General features: G+C 30.0%; 1 protein-coding gene and 1 non-coding gene across 3 annotated transcripts; one reads left to right on the top strand and one right to left on the bottom strand.

Moving 5' to 3' along the window:
• The first annotated feature begins 7,199 nt into the window (after positions 1–7,199).
• Positions 7,200–14,086, top strand: LOC129311288 (GATA transcription factor 26-like). 2 transcript variants are annotated; one of them, XM_054953501.1, is made up of 8 exons: positions 7,200–7,696; positions 9,507–9,878; positions 10,429–10,858; positions 11,065–11,128; positions 11,537–11,640; positions 11,996–12,182; positions 12,278–12,389; positions 13,555–14,086. In XM_054953501.1, exons 1-8 carry the CDS (start codon positions 7,657–7,659, stop codon positions 13,860–13,862), a joined length of 1,617 nt encoding a protein of 538 aa, XP_054809476.1. In that variant the 5' UTR covers positions 7,200–7,656; the 3' UTR covers positions 13,863–14,086. The 2 variants fall into 2 exon arrangements, with proteins under 2 accessions (XP_054809476.1, XP_054809477.1); XM_054953502.1 differs by lacking the exon at positions 7,200–7,696 and adding an exon at positions 7,773–8,831.
• Positions 14,087–17,334: 3,248 nt separating this feature from the next.
• LOC129312218 (U6 spliceosomal RNA) lies at positions 17,335–17,435 on the bottom strand. Its single transcript, XR_008593469.1, has one exon. It is a non-coding gene; the product is annotated as a U6 spliceosomal RNA (small nuclear RNA).
• Between the last annotated feature and the right edge of the window lie 392 nt (positions 17,436–17,827).

Genomic DNA, 17,827 nt, shown 5'->3' with positions numbered 1-17,827 from the left:
TATGTATACAATCATGAACGTATAATCATTTTGTTCTATTTTTATTTCTTTTTCTGTGTTATTTTTGACATCGCTATAAGTTTGAACGTAATTTTTTATGTTGTTTAGAGCAGCAAACAGATACTTCTCTAAAAAATAATTCAATTCAAATTTCAAATTTAAATATGAAATATGAAATACAAAAATTCTCTAATTATCCAGTAAAAAATGTGTATAAATTATTTGACTTTAATTTTATGAAATTGTTCCAAAATTTTATAACAAAATCGTAAGAGGAAGTAATAAAATAAATTATACTATGGCAAAAATTTATGAATGAAAGAAATTATTTACCTGTCAAATAATAATTGTGCCCCATGCATTCAAGCCAAAACATTATCCCTCGAATTGGGACATATTAAATTGGACCAATTATGCTTTATTTACTCAGTCTAATAATATAAAAATAACAAATAAAATGGAATATTATTAATTATGGGCAAAATTATTTTTTGTTTAAGTAATTTTTTTGGCCAACCTATTGTTCATAGTAAAAGTGAAACCATTATAAAATGCAAACAGATATTATGATCAATATTATTAATTATTAATATTCCGTCACGCTCAATTTTGTGATGAATCAAATTCAATGAGGGAAAACAAAACCATGTTAGAATACATTGCGAAATAAGCTTATAATGCATAAAGACAGATTCCTTTTAATTAATTTTAATATTGTAACAATAATGATAATGCATGTATAAAAGGGATAATATACATTAATAAAAGACCATAGGCTTGATTCATTGTTTCACAGATCAGACCATTTTATATGTCACTTTATTTAAAAGAAACAAAATAAGAAAACAACAATTCAGTTAAAGAAGGCGAAATGAAATGCTACTACTAGAATATAGATACAGTAATTAAAATGCACCTAATTTATTGACTTCTTTGCTTCTTTTTTTTTTGGCGAAAAAATGGAGATGGAATTTTTATTATTTTTCCTTGGAAATTAAGCATTATTTGAAATCCTACCTACTTATTCTTTTTCTAGGTGCTACTTGGTACAGCTACCATTTGCCCAAATCCAAGTTATTGTTTGGTTTGTTTATTTATTTGTTGATTTTTCATTTTTTAAATTGCATGTTTTTTGATTAAAAGTAATCATATTTATAGCATGGTTGGATATTAAATGTAAATACTTCTATTAACAGAAATTTAAATTTTGGTTCAATACATTGTAGGGATATTTTTTGTTTGTTCCAATTCTCATTGATTTTATTTTCCACTCTTTAACCACTCAATGAAGATAATTGAAGCTTTGCCGTTTTGCTTTGCAGTGCGAAGACTTAAGATAGACGTTTTTAATGAATAATGCTTTAAAAAAAATCAATGCACTTTAGGTAAAAATTTGAGGTTAAATAAGCATAAACCTTTTTATATTGACTTTTTTTTTAACAGCTTTATATGGACTCAAAATCCGTATTTTTGCGTTGGCCCAAGGAAATTCAGTGTTTTTATTATTTATTTATTTATTATCAACTGTTTGTTTGTTTGTTTTTGTTTTGTTTATTCATTTATTATTTCACGTAAATGCAACAACGGGGAAAGGCACATGATTTCAGCCTGCCAGTCAAAGCATTAGCTGTACACGTGGCCGAAAGCTAAGGGATAATTGCTTGTCCGCATGTAACATTTTAAAATCTTTTTTCTCATAAAAATTATTTTGATGTTATTAATAACCTATTAAAATTAAATTTATCAATAAAATTTACACTTGACCTATTTTATATTATATTATATTTTTTATCAAGTTGATTTATATTTTTTTGAGTTTGAAATTTAATTATTTCATATATATATATATAGTTTAGTTTAAATTTAAAATCTTGTATATTATACAACTAAAAATAATTGAAGTACTCTCCAAAAATACATTTAATTTAAAATTTTAATTTTTGAATATTTATGGAGATTTTGGACCTCTTAATTTTTTTCAATTTTATATATTTTTTTGAGTGAAGCATGCCACGTAAATATAATTTTTTTAGTTGTCAATTTAAAAAATAATTTAATCTGAACGATATGCACGGGGTTTGTCTTTTACAAGTTTTCTTTATTGCACATGAGATAGGTGTAACAATGTTTTAGCTTAAAAAAACGTTTTATGTTTATACATATAATCTTTCTAATTACATATTTTATTAGAATCAATAAAAACTTTAAACTTTATTAATTTTATCTTAAAATTTAATAAATTTTTACCTCTACCTCTTATTAAAAAAAAAAATATATATTATTTTTTATAATTTAACCTAATATTTAATAATGGCAAAAAGGAAAAGATAAATATAGAAAATAGTAAAGTAGCTTGGGTAAAATTAATCCAATCTCTCTGCTGTATAAATAGAATGATACGTTGTGAGAGGTAAAACCCACTTTAGTGATCTTTACACCTTGAAATGGAATAGTCTACCGTGCTGGATAAATTGAAAGATATACATCATTAGTGCACACCTTAAGCAAGTTTCGAATTTACCAATAAGGATAAGGTATAATGAAAATAATTAGTTCCTCACAATATGATTAACTTAAATTTAAAAATTTATTAGGAGAGTTATTAATATCTAGTGTCCGACTTTTATTTTAGACATAATTACTTTTGATAAGAGAATATCTATAAAACAAGTTTTGTGTTTTTTTAAAAATAGAAAAGTATGTGTGATGTAACAAACTACGATGTGACTTTTTTATGGCAAAGTATGATTTCAACCATATAAATGTAAATATTCTTTTACGCTGAATGAAGCATGCCTTGTAAACATAATTTTCTTAATTCGAAATTTAAAATAATTTAAATTGAAAGCTATACAAAGGATCTTTCTTATATAAGTCAATCTCTCCATCTCAAATTATAAAATAGTTTTAAACAAAATTTTATATATTAATAAATCTCATTAAATATATTCAACAATTTTATTTTTTCAAAATGAAAATATATATTTGATTTAATAACCTTAAATCTAAGCTTATTAGTATTAAATAGAGAGAGAAAGAATACTATTAGAATAAACTTATTTAATAAAATATTAATATTTTTAAAATATTTTATATTTTGAGATAATAAATTTTTTTCAAAAGTATTTTATATTTTAGTACAGAGAGAATATTTTTATTGTACATGAGATAAGTACAATAATTTGTATACTTTCAAAGTATTGTAAATATTACAATTACAATATAAAGGGTGAATGTTTGTAACTTTTCAAGATTTTTTTTAATTCTACACTAAAAATTGCGTAACTTATAACATGAATAGTCTCTTGAGAGTTGTTCATAATTAATAAGTATAATCTCCAAATGTTTTTTATTTTACATCTAAAAAGACAGTCACAAACATTGATTTATATTAAATATAGTAATCTAAAACACTAGTACTTATATAGATATTTTCTTCAATTCAACATATAAGTTCAATTTAATTAATTAATTTTTCAGGGACCAAGTAAAAGAGTTAAAAACGATTAACTCATTAAATTTGTCAATAAATTATATTACCTAAGGTAAATAAAAGGGAAAACAATATGTAATGCCCTAGGCCAGGTATCATTAAATTAGACTTATACTATATTTTAAATTAAAGAAAACTTGGAGAAGAGAACTTATATTTTTGACTGGGTAGAGGATATGAAATGACACTGCATTTTTTAATGTTCCAACTTCTAAGGGCCTGTTTTGGATACCTTTGAAAATTAAGTCAGAGTTTGAAATTATGATTTTAAAAAATTTTATTCAAACACTCTAATTTTTTCAAACCCCATTTGATTTTTAAAGCTTCATTTGGAATAAGCTGAAATTTATTTCATTTGAAAAATCATTTCTAACCATTATTGGCTTGCCACTTTGAGTAGTAAAATAATCTACTCAAAATTGATTTTGAAAAAATTATTCAAACATTCTCAGTTTTATCAAAATCAGTTTCTATAAATTCATCTAAACATCATCACATTCTAATAATTAATATTTCTCAGTTAAAATCCAAATACATCCTAATATATTACCATAATCTTGTGTGATTAATTAAGAAAAATTATTGAAGTAGCCCTTATACAGTGGTTGAAGAATGAAGGTGAGGCCTGCAATGAGGACAATACCGCGGTCAATAACTTGAAATATTTTTTTGTTAAAAAATATAATTATATATTTAAAAATATAAAATATTTTTAGTTTTTTAATATGTCATTAATAAGTTTTTTTAAAATATCTTTAATAAATATACCATTCAATCTTGTAATTTTAAACGAAACACTATATTAAATAAAAATAAATACAAAAAGATATATTATTAATTTAAAAATAATTAACCATATTTTTTTAATAAAAAATGTAATTTAATTAAAAATATTTTATATTTTTTAATGAAAATAATGGGTTGTAAGCTATTCAAAAACCACTATTAGACTCTTCAGGATTTGCCTTTACAAATGGTACGCCAATGAGGGTCATATTAGCCTAAAAAGACTATGATCTTTTTTTTTTTGGGTAAGAAAAAAATATTTTGAACTTTATGGTGGTATAGGCTTGTAGTTCTACAACCATTAATACATATTTGATATAAAAAAATATTTTATAGAAAGAAAATTGAAAATGTATCTAAAAAATTATATAAATGTATTTATCATTTTTTTAGAAAATACTTTTCTATTTACAAAACATTGCATGATTTCTATTTCTTTCATGACATTCTAAAATACTCTTTAAGGGTAAAATTGATAAAATTTAAAAGTAATTGTAATTATACTTACTTAACATTTAAATGAACTAATTTACTAGGGAGAATGGCAATTATAACCTAAAAGATTGAATTGCTGACATTTAAGCTACTAATAAAATTTATAAGAAATGAATTGCAAACATTCATTAGAAGATTACAAACATGAATCTCGGTTACAATTTAAGATTTATGTTTAAAACTTAAATACAATTGAAAATTGTGAATTATAATTATTAAAATTATTTTTTTAAAAAAATTGTTGGAGACTTGACTGTCATTAGTTTAATCTTTTGATTCATTCTTCTAATATTTAACACGTTCATCTTAGTAAAATGTCAATATCAAAATACCCAAATTCCCTCCGCCAAAACAAATTATAAAGATCAGATCGGCATGAGCATGACACGTTTATGCGAAATTTGCCAAAGAATTTGGAATTTATTTTATACACAAGTTATATTATTAAGAATAATTATGACAATAATATATTGCTAACCTTTTAAAATACATTTAAATGTATTATATCAAAGGATAATTTTTTATTAAAATATTGAGATGAGATTAGATGGCGGCATGGCGCTTTGACAATTTCTAAAAAACTGATCACCAAATATAAAGTAAATAGTTTAACTTTCATTAAAAAGGGAAACATTTTTAATATGGTAAAAAATTTTCTTGGGCGTTTTAAATATGGTACAAGATTTATTTATCTATTTTTTTTGGTATGGTACAAATTTTAAATAGTAAATAGAAGATGGATAGATAGATAGATACTATGTGCTACACGCCTCTTTTATAACATCGTTGATTAGCTTGTCTAAGCTGTATTACTTTTATTAAAAAAAGTTGTATTTTCATTTTGAATAAAAAACAATTTTCAACCATCAATTTGAAATCAATAATTGTAATTTAAATTTAAAATACTGAAATCTAGATGGTTAAATGAGTTAATAGACATAAGAGTTTACACTTCTTAAATATAATATTCTACTAATTTTCAATAAATTTGAATGTTTGAGATTTAATTAATATAGTTTATATTTATTAGTTTTATTTTATGTTATTTATTTTTAATTTATTTTATTTTTAACAAAAATGAAATATGACATAACAAAAAACGCAAAATAACTAGTTTTTTTTTAAAAATATGGATCAAATACAGAGAAATCTTTTGGTATAATTTGAGAAAAGGGTTGGACCCATTTCTTTATACAAAGTCACTAAACTCCGCCCACTACCAATTTTCCATTTCCAATGTTTAAAGTAAATAAAACATATAAAAATAATGAAAAAAACAAGAATAAGAAAATCACAAGGCACCAAAGTTGTCAAATTCATGAGATACCCACTATGCATTATGGGCACACAGTTTGTCATATTGTTTTCCTAAAACTTAATAAAAAAATATTATAAAAATAAAGTTGTACAAGTTTCATTTCAATCTCAACATGTGGGTTAGGGTTAGACTTTTTCATATTTACAATTTCTAACTTGAAATTAGGTCAAGCTTTTTATGAGTGTCTCACTTTGAATTCATTTGATTGATCTGCCTGCTGCGACATTCCAGAGGCTGAGTCGCAAACTCCTTTAATCACCGTCAATCTCAATGTTGGTGGGACCCTAATTAATTTAACCCCTTCCTGTAATCAACGGTGATTATTGGCTTGTCACATAAATATTTTCACAGACGCTGACTGTTTTATATTTCCACATCAACATCGTGTCATCACAAACATTGCAGAATACTATAGAATTATCTTACTTGTATCTACTTCTTTTAATTAATAATATTGTCCTTTTCTTAAAAAAAAAAGAATAATATAAAATTATCAATTATTCTTCTCCCCATAAAAAGAAAAAAAAAATCAGAAAGGCCAGATAATTTTTTCTTGTTTCTATCTCTCTCTTTTTTTCTTTTTTGCCAATCTGGCTGTATAAATTAAAATTAGACTAATCATATTTTATTTCATTTAGTTTCATGTAAATAAAAATAATTTTTAATAATATCTTTTAAATTTAAAAACAAAAAAATTAAAACATAAATTGTTTAAATCAAATCTGAATGGTATATATATTTCATTTCAGGCCTTCCTTTCTTTAAAATTTTTTAAAATGAATTTAAAATTGTTTTAGAGCAAAAATGGTTGGTGAAGATATATGTGATAGTTTTAGATTTCATTTTTGTGAGGATTTGAAAATTTATAAGCAGAGCAGAAAAGTCCACAGTCAACACGATCTGTGCCATAATATTCTTCCATTCTTCGTTCCGCTTATGGGGTAAACTAAACTAAAAGGTTTAAAATTTCAATTTAAGAACACAAAATCGAAATCTTTCGATTAAATCTAACATCAACAAAAGGGGAAAGTGGGATAAAATCGTAAAAATTAAATAAAAAATAAAAAGAAAGCTGAACATTTACTTCTTATGCAATACAAGAGGTCACATACACAGACCCCTCTCCATCTCTCTCTCTTCCTCTCTCTCTCTCTCTCTCCAACCTCATTCCATCTTCTTTTCCTCTTTCCAAAGTCGTTTGTGAGATTCTTTCCAATGGTCTTTTGCAGATTTCCAGCTGAAATACGCAAATTAAATCTCTTCAATTGTAGTTGACTTGTGGCTATTTATGTGAAATTTTTTTTGCCTCTGGGGAGACTATTGAACAGACTGTTTGGGGGGTTTTCTTGCTGCTGCTTTCTTCTGCAAATTATCATTCTGGTTTTGTTTCAGAAGAGGCTTCAATACGCAGTTGTATATGCCGCAAAAGGGCTGAAGAAAACTATTATATTTCCAGAAAACTTCATCTATATTTTTTTTTTCACCAATAAAAAAAATATTTTCCCCCTTTTTCTGTGAATTTCCTCATATTTATTTTTCTTACCTTTGAGAAAAATCGAGAGACATGGTTAAGCAAGGGCCTTGCTATCACTGTGGAGTTACAAGTGAGTGGTTGTTCGTCCAATATGTATATTTTTTTTTTCTGGTGAATCTTTTGTGAGTTCTTGAACTTTTTTTTTGCCCAGAGTATTCTGCAACTGTCTTCTCAAATGATAATTTCTACTCCATATAGATGTGTGGGATGGGAAGAGTTGGTGACCAATATAAATAAAGAATTTAGGCTTCTACAATTGTGCATGAATTCACGAACACCAATTTTGTTTTTGTCCGGTGTACTTGGAGTTGAAAATTTCTGGGAACTTTATTGATTTCCTCCTTGTATATCTTTTTTGACTCTCGTCTTCATTTCTCTTTACTATTTTAAGTTTCGAGCAAATGCAGTTGGCAAAATTATACCTAGCATCCATTGAATACGAGATGGGAGTCATTACTTGATAGGCAGAATATATTCCTGTTAAGGTCTTTATATGAAAGAGTCAATCTGCATGCTGTTTGAAGCGGTAAATTGAAGAAATAGAGGTAGAAAAGAACAAAGAAAGTTATGCATTTGTAAAATGCATGCCATAGCTGATCCATTTTTGCGATCTGAAAGATTTTTTCCATAGCGATTGCCTCTTGAATTAAGCAATTCTTCATTGAATCAGAGGATCCTGCTCCAAGCATTGCTTCCATTCTTCAGTCATTTCTTTCTCTCCTTCCTTCTATCTGAAGATCAATCTTCAAGCTTCAACTTATGCTATGATAGGACTGCGTATCTTGAACTTAAATCAGTTATAAATGTTCAGGGCCTAGCAGGTGTTGTGTCTTTTAAAACGCTAGTGTTGTGTTCTTGTATTCGGCGGAGTGATTGCTGTCATAACAAAAACGATATTAATTCATTTATTTTGCTTCAACTGTGATGTCTAAAGTAAGCCTCAGCTATTAATGTTGGACAATACCTAGTTGACTAAAATGTGCACCTGAGTTTTGTCCATATCGATGTCCATTTCAGTTCAAATGAAGACATTCTCTTCAGTATTAGTATACACCTCTTCTCTGTTTGAGTTTTATCTCTATCAGCTTGAGAGCAATAAACTGAGATCTTCATTTCCCTGCTAAAGGATGTCACTTTCCATCACGTTAGTCATTTAAGCCTGTCTATTGATAAATAGTAAATGACCAACAATTCAGACCGGCGATGTAAGTTCTTTATGACAATTAATTCTGACAGATTATACTGTTTTAACCTTTAAAAGTTGTTTGTTGAGTTTAGCTAGCTATCCTTGTGCGTCCAAAGTATGAGTCCCTTTCATTTCCTCATTGGAACACTAGTTGAGGGCTGCACTGTTAGTCTGTGTGTGCATCTGTTTTCCCTCCCATGTTGTTGCTTATAGGAACTCATATAAAGCATGCATCTTTTGTCCATGCACTCCTATCGCTTGAATCAATGGTGCTACTCATTTCCGAAAGGACTCTAATGAGAAAAAATGGTACCTCTTGGAAAAAGACAGATAGCACTGTTGCCTGTTGGAACCTAGTTGTCTCATTTAAATATATTCAATGAAGGAGCTTGTTGTTGTTATTGTTGTTCAGTAATCATTAATAAAGCTTGTGTGCTTCGCAACAGAATTTTTCTGTATTAATTTCTCCACCACTTAGACTTATTTTATTTGTCTGCCCTGTAACTGCAATTTCTATGAGACGCTTGAGCTATGTCTTGACTTCTGACAAACCCACAATTTTATTTTAGTATGAACCATGAGCTTGATAAAGTATGAATTGAGTGCTTTCAATTGTCCATGTGAAGTACATCTTTATTCTTGTTAACCAAAGTGAAAATTTGCATCGATTTTTGACAATTAAGCATTGCTATAGGCACACCACTTTGGCGCAATGGGCCACCAGAGAAGCCAGTGCTATGCAATGCATGTGGATCTCGATGGAGAACTAAGGGAACCCTTGCAAACTATACCCCTTTACATGCTAGGACAGAGACTGATGATTATGAGGACCAAAGGCTTTCTAGGGCAAGGAACATAACATTAAATAAGAACAAAGAAGTGAAACTGCTCAAACGAAAGCTGAACCATGATAATTTAGTACCTGGTTGGGTTGTCCCTGATTACAATCAAGGATTTCAAAAGGTTATAGATGAAGATGCAAGCAATAGATCAAGTTCAGGATCAGCTGTTTCTAACTCAGAGAGCTGTGCTCAGTTTGTAGGAACAGATGCTAGTGACTTGACAGGTTGGAGTATGGACATTTACTATATGCTATTATAATTGCAAGATTCTTTGTTCATCATTGACTGTGGAAGCATTGATCTTTTCATTGAGATGGTATGGCTTTTATTGCTGGTTCATATTTATGGTGGGCAATCCATTATCTTGAAGTGTATGATAAAAACGGGGGAGGTGGGGTGGGAGATATAAATTATGGATTTGCAGCACGACTTACAAGGCCTGGTTATCTTGAAGCATGACTAGTGAAAAAAATTATCATGGCTTTGTATTGACAAAATGGATCCAATATGTGATATCTATATATAGAAACAGTTCTTCAATTAGATGTGGATTATCAGTTATCAATTTATCTGTTTGCGAATGTATTTCTTAGGTAATAAATTTTTTACTAACAAATGTTAATCTTTATCTGTTTTGTTATCTTAGAACAAGAACTCTTTTGTAATGCCACATATGCAATCTCATGCTTCTCATAACATATATATCTTTCCTTTTCTTTGCATAAAACATGTAGTTCTAACTCTAATACAGATAGCATCTGCATATGATTTTAGGTCCTGCTCAGTCAGTGGTGTGGGATGCCACAGTGCCCTCAAAAAAGAGGACCTGCGTGAACCGTCAAAAGCCATCTCCTGTTGAGAAGCTCACAAAAGATTTATGTACTATTCTTCATGAACAACAGTCCTATTTCTCTGCGTCTTCTGAAGAGGATCTTATTTTTGAAAGTGAAACACCAATGGTCTCTGTTGAGATAGGACATGGAAGTGTTCTCATTAGGCATCCCAGCTCTATAGCCCGTGAGGAAGAATCTGAGGCTAGCTCCCTTTCATTTGATAACAAACATTGCCCAACAAGTGAGGCGTATTCATGCTCTGGTGCCATTGATATGCATAATGATTTCACTGGCATGAACTTTCCATCTCTGGGGGTTGAAAATATCAACTACTCTGCTAGTCAAGGAATTCAGCAGGAGAAACTTAAAAGGCAAGTGCTTTTTTCTCTAGCTTGTTAGTCTGGCAGGCATGAGTATCAGCATATTTTAAATCCTATGTTGATGGCCTTTTTTTTTTGGTGTACGTGAATTTGTGAAGAAATATAATGAATGTGGAGAAATTGTCTCTCCAGCATTGAAGAACCCGAGAGAATATCCTCAATTCATGCTAACATTTCTTTTTCTTTTGGAGTGTCAGGGAGCCTGAAACTTCACAAATCCTTGGATATCGTGATTCACCACTGTGCTCAATAGATTTAATTGTGAGTTATATCTCCATTTTGTCTCTTTTGATTGCACTGTGAAATATAACTTGACAAATATGTTTATACTCAAGGTTGTGACTGAGGCCAGAAAGATAAATAAAACTAGCGATAAGATTGCATGTTTTTTGCAATCTACCGGTCTAATTTATCATAACTTTTGAGAACATGCAATGTTTTTATTCCATATAATTTGCTCATGTTTTTTTGGCCTTATAGGTTCTTTCTTGTTCTCTATACCTGTAGCATTGTTGAAATTTCCAATGGCATATGGGCCAACTTGGTGATGCCAGCTTGTGATACAAGCTTGGACATGTTTAATCTTAATTGATATATGGGTCAACACTACTTCTTTATAATTATGAAGTGCTGGAATTTTATGTATACTCGTTCCCATGTTTGGCTTAGGATGTTGTCAACCATGAGGTCTTCATGAGGAACATGACAAATGAGGAGCAGCAAAAATTACTGAAATGTCTCCCTGCAGTTGATACTGCTAAACTTCCTGACAGGTCAGTTGCTCTATCATACAGGTTTAATTGGAGGAAACTTTTCTGATGTTGCAAGTTATAATCCTTTCAGGCTTGTAATGAATTTTTAATCTGTATAATTTTTATCTTTCTAAATTGGATAGTAAGTTTAAGTGTATCAAAATTTGTGAAAGTGGTGTACTAAAAATCCGGTTGCTACAATCTAAGTCTTGGATGTTTAAGAATTTTTATGTATTTTATCACCCAAAAAAAGGAAAAATAAACTATATGTATTCCAAGCTTTTATGTGCCTCTGATATTTGAATTTCAAGGCAATTTATGATGTGAAGGTTGAATCCAACAATAGTTATGGTTTATTTATTTTTTGAATGTGCAGCCTTAAAAGCATGTTCAACAGCTCTCAGTTCAGAAAGAACTTAACTTACTTTCAACAGCTTCTTGGGGAAGGTGTCTTTGATACCTCTTCATCGGGGGCAAACTCTGAAGACTGCCAGGCTTTGGAAAGGCTTGCATTATCTGATTTTTCACAGTCAAAATGGGTTGAACAATATGATTTACTTAAGGTCTATGTTGGCTTATGATGTAGACATCATTGGTTGTGTGGTGATAAATTTCGATATTGATACTTATCAGCTATCACATCCTTTTACGAATGCAGGGACATAAAAATCAGGACGACAATCCTGTTGCTCTTGGATGTACTGGCACTGCATCAAGTAATGCTGCAAATGAGAACAGATTGCGTGACATCTCAAAACAAAGTTTTCCTGGTTAGCCGATTATCCTTTTCTTCTGCATTCGAGGAAAAAAATGATTATATACCAAGGCCTTGAAATTATCTACTCTCTTTTCCACGAAATTATATGCTGATGCAAAATTGAATTGTGTAAAACTGATACTTCAGTTTGGTTTTGCTTAAACTGGTAAAACACATGGCTGTTGGAATGATTGTCATGGCACTTTGACACTTCGTGAACGTGCTACTGTTTATGATTAAAAATACACAATTATAAGAAGCTACCTGAACTTCATCACAACAACAACCTACCTGAACTTTGATTTGCTAAATTTTGTTATCACATAAAGTTTCCCTTTGTTAAGTTCTTTGTGATTATTACTATTCTACTGCCTTAGAGGTTCTCAATTTGCTTGCAACCAATGGTATTTGTTACTAATCTTTAAATTTTACTAAAAACAACTTTGCAATAACAATGCCCTCAGGTAATAATCATTGGAATTTATTGAGCTTTTAGGTAGTGTTGCACATAGAATACATGCTGAGTGGTTTAAATGGAGAAAGGCTCCATCGCTCTAGGAGTTATTTGTGATCGGCAGGTACCTAATAAGCTTAAAATGGAAGTTTTATCAAATTGCTATAAGACTAATCGTGTTATATGGTAGTGAATGTTAGGTTTTAAAGGGACAACAGGAATATAAAGTTGGAATAGTATAGATGAGAATGTTAAAATAGATGTTTAGGTATACTTGAAAAGATAAAATTTAAAATGAGTATATGCAACAAAATTGGGCATGACTTCTATTGAGAGGAAGATGGTAGAAAGTCGTTTGAGATGATTTGGACATATACAAAGAAGGTCGTGGAAGAGAGTAGAACGAATAGTTTTGAGCCTTGTAAGGAAGAGTAGAGGAAGACTAAAGAGAACAATTATGATGGAAGATGTTGAACGATATCTCTTTGTTAATAGTATTTCCAAAAGCTTGTTTGATGATAGAGCACAATAGCTTTGTGCAATTCATATAGCCAAACCCATCTAATAAGATAAGGCTTCTTGTTGTTTTTGAGATTTTAGTTAGCGATGCAACTCAGGATTTAAAGTCCTATTGAACCGTTGTTAGTTAGAAGTGCTGCTGGTTAACTCTGGTGATTATGGCATAAACGAATAGTAATTCTTAACAATCCTTTTGTTTTTCCAGAACTGAAGTCAACAGTTAGAAGTCCCAAAAGGGTGATCATGATGAAGACTGGCAGTGAAGGCAAGGAAGTCTTTGAAGATGGCTATTGCTTCAGTCCAAAAAGCCTAATAGCTCTGCCGGCTGATGGCAGCCCATGTATGCTGGATTCTTTCAACTTCGTCGATGAGAGTTCCGATCAAGATCTGCTGCTTGAAGTGCGATCTAACAGCTCTTTTCCAGAAGCAGAACTGCTGCATCCAACCTTAAGATTTGGTGCTCAGCCAAGCACTAGCAGTAGCTTGGCATACCAGCATGTTGCCCATTACTGATCAGTCTTGTCCTGTCAGTTTTCTGGGGTGGCCGCGGCCCAAGTCTTGTGTATTGAGGTGTATGATGGCTGCTGCTTTTGTTATTATACAACCTTTTGGAGCTTGGATTGCCAAGGGATGAAATTTGGGTGGGGCTTTTTTTGTATAGGTTTGATGACAGATTGTAATGTATAGCATGAAATGCAGAGCGATGGATCTCCAGAGTTTTGATTGCTCTTGTAGTTTATGCTGTGAATAATTTTAGTCCCATCCCATGTTTTCTCCTATGAACATTCCTACCTCCTCAACATAGGTGAAGGAAAATAACGTGTTGGACAGAAACACAATGGGAAGTACAATTGAACATGACCCCAACTAGGCTAGGTTGGATTCCACTCCGGGGGAGAATTAGTTAGAGCTAATTTGGCAAGTTAATTATTAATCAGAATTTTGAATTTTTGTAGTTATGTTGTAGGACCAAGGTTTCTTTCTAAAAGAAAAGGTTGTAATGACCAATATGTCCCTGAGATTCTCCAAAAGAAAGTAGTGAATTTTTGTTGTATGATATATGATAATTTTTTTTTTTAAAAAAAGACATCGCTGGAAATGTCAGTCTTTGGAAAGTTTGAACGGCGTTGTCGTCTGTGACGGCAAAACTGGAAAGAATAGAGGGAGGGTATTTCCTTTTTAGAGTTGCTTCAAGGGTATTTTAGTTAAAAAAAATATTTTTGATAAGAATTTTGTTTGGCCTGCACGAGTGTCCTCATAATAAAAATAATTTTATTCAAAACATGATCAAACATTAAATATATACAATTTTTTTGAGGGAAAATTTAAACTTTAATTTGCGTTAGAGTTTAATCTTTGTGCTAGACTCAAATTTCTTGATGGAATATACTCCCTCTACTTCTGTTTATAAGATATAGATAAAAGATTTTTTTATTTTATTTATAGGTCATTTTATTAAATTTTTATCACAAATTTTTTCATTCACTTTTCATCAAATTTGGATAAAAAAATATTATTAAAGAATGCATATTTAGTAAGAAAAAAATTAAAAAATTAAAAATTTTTAATTTTTTTATTTTAATAAAATATATTGAAAATCACTTATAAATAAAATTAAAATTAAAAATATATTTTTTTTAAAATAAATAGGTGGCTCACTGCAATTCCCCCAGCTCGAAGCTTGTCCCAATTTCCATGCCGAGTTCAACTTGTTCATCCAAGGGCCGACTCTGGATAACCTGACAAGTGATTGTACAAAGTCAATCAAAGAGAAGGTCTAGTGCTTCGAGAGTTCTAGTTAGGTCAACGATCCAATCAAAGTCCATGAAAGCTAGCTAGGTCAATCTCATCATGAATGCACGTATAAACATGCCATACACGAGTCCATTAATAGGTGATCCTGATCTCTAGGTTCCATGTCTCCAATAATATTGATTACACTTATGTATCACAGGCTTGTTCAATCTGTTCATCAGAAAGTGCAGATCCATTCTCTGTTACTTCATTAAAAATTTATCCAGACACCAATATTCAAAACGATTAAATTGCCAATACTGAGTTCCGTTTATCAACATGTGATTACTCCAATTAAGATGTTGAAGTCAATTATATGTGCTGAGTGATTATAGCCATCTGCTTGCATTACGTTTTTTCCATCATAGGTTATGCTTTGACTTATCTGTTACAAAACCCCCCCCCCAGTTCTTTGGGAAGACTCCTGTTAAATAACATTTTCAGACTAGGGTGTTTTAATTTGTGACATTTTGAAGTTCATGTACTAAAGGTGTAGGTAAACCTTAATTAGTTTGAGTGGATAAAATGCTTTGTCTGAAAAATATTTCTGATATTTGTATCTTTGAGATTAACGTTTTAATCATTTCTTATAATGCAGGAGGTTGTGGTGGGAAAGGCACGCGGGGAGGATTGCTTGATGCTGAAGACATGAACTTTTCTTGACCCTCATGATCAAAACTATAACAGCGCTGAGGTGAAAACATCAAACTTTTGGTTGCTTAATTTGTGTTTATGCCTTGTAATTAACTCCAAGAAGTTGAAAGCAAAGTATGGTTTGCAGGAAAATGAACCTTCAAATGAAAGGGAAAAGAAAAAGAAAGGAGAGTTTGATGAGTACAACAAGGGTAGGAGGCAAGAATGATGTGCGAGAAGAAAGTAGCAATCCAGATGTTGGAGAAGGAAGCTTGGGTAAATAGATTAAAAGTACCGTAAGGATGGAATTTTTTTTTTTAATGTCCATGTCCATGAAATGATTTTCATTTATAAAGCATATATGATTATGTGCATACACATTTTAGGATATGGAAATTCATTTTTTGTTGACTCTTATTATATGAATTTTAGGATGTAATAAATGAATATGAATACAATATGTCGCCCTAGGTGTAAAATGAAAAAAATTTTAGAATATGCAAAAAAAAAAAATATTTGAATATAAGGTGCATTTCATATAAAATTTTTGACACCAAGATTAAAATATTTTGGAATATATAAAAAGAATATTCGAATATAAGGTATTTTTCATGTAAAAATTTGTTTATTTTTTTAGCAATATACAAAAAACATATTCGAATATAAGGTGAATTTCATGTAAATATTTGACATTAGACATTATTTTTAGGATAAGTAATCTCATATTTGAATATGAGGAAGCCAAATTGCATTTTCTCAAAAATTGCAGAAATATAGTGGAAGAATGATTGTTTAGAGAAGTTGAATTGCATTCAATAAAAACACTTTACACTAAGACATTGCTATACGTAATCTTATATTCAAATATATGAAAGTTAAATTACATTTTCTTGAAAATTACATGATGGTGAAAAGAGGATTGCTTATGGCTAAAATTAAATTGTATTCAATGTAAAACATTTTACACCAAGACAATATTTTCAGGATATGCAATCTCAAATTTAAATATTCAGAAGCTAAATTGCTTTTCCTTAAAGATTCCATATATATAGTGAAAGAATGATTGCATATGGTTGAAGCTAAATAGCATTTAATGTAAACATTTTATACTAAGACATTTTCTCATAATATGAGATTTTATATTCAAATAAAATGAGGGTCAAGAGTGAAATATAGCCTCCGTCGCCTTAATTTTTAAGATATTTATTTATGATATTCAAATAAAACAAGTTTTAAAAGTGAAACACAATCTCTATCATCTCTGTTTTCAAGATATATGTATTTTATATTTGAATATGGCTTAAAACATATATTTAGAATATTGCATCAATATTGTATTTTCAAAACATCATTAATGTATATTCAAATATTTTTACTTAATACCATCATATTTTCAAGATATTACAAACGTATATTCGTATAACACCATATTAATAAACAAAATAACACTTGAAGCAAAAAATTGAATTGGAACATTCATTTATCATATTATATAATTCATACAATAATAGTCACAAAAGGTTTATATATATATCTATATCTTGAAATGTCTATACATCTAATGATATAAGTTTTCTCAATTTGTGCGTGTCATCCTTACACAGGGGCCATGTAATCTTCTCTGCATCATTCCACTTTTATCAAGTGTCCTCGAGGGACCTAATCATATAAGTTTTACTCATGGGGAAACAATTTCATGGATACAGGCAACTACAAAAAGGTCTATCCAAATGGTACTTTTAATCTATTTGTTCCTTAGAGAATAAATTTTCAGACTAAACTATATGCATCAAACTATCCCAACACCATTAGATGTTGTGGCAAATTTTTTTCATAAAAAGGCTCACGTCATCAAAAAGTCTAAAGAAAATTGATGTCAGGCTCCCTTTGGGCAAAAAATTGAGGATTCATTATATGTCGCAGCAAGTAGTGTTTTATCATTATATAATAATGATATATGATTCTAGTTAGAAATGGCTTTCTCACTCCCCTTTAGGACATTCTCTCTCCAACCTAGTCGACCTCAAAGTGAGGAAGAAGATGTAACATTC

This window comes from Prosopis cineraria, unplaced genomic scaffold (assembly GCF_029017545.1).
Source record: "Prosopis cineraria cultivar Desert tree isolate PC_DT_omini unplaced genomic scaffold, ASM2901754v1 PC5, whole genome shotgun sequence".
In the NCBI taxonomy this organism is placed as follows: domain Eukaryota; kingdom Viridiplantae; phylum Streptophyta; class Magnoliopsida; order Fabales; family Fabaceae; genus Prosopis; species Prosopis cineraria.
This window is presented reverse-complemented; position numbering and strand designations above follow the sequence as displayed.

Coding starts and splice junctions, on each gene's coding strand:
- LOC129311288 (XM_054953501.1), top strand. CDS start 7,657: ATGGTTAAGCAAGGGCCTTGCTATCACTGTGGAGTTACAA. Junction 9,879..10,428: donor AGATGCTAGTGACTTGACAG/GTTGGAGTATGG, acceptor ATATGATTTTAG/GTCCTGCTCAGTCAGTGGTG. Junction 12,390..13,554: donor CTCAAAACAAAGTTTTCCTG/GTTAGCCGATTA, acceptor TTGTTTTTCCAG/AACTGAAGTCAACAGTTAGA.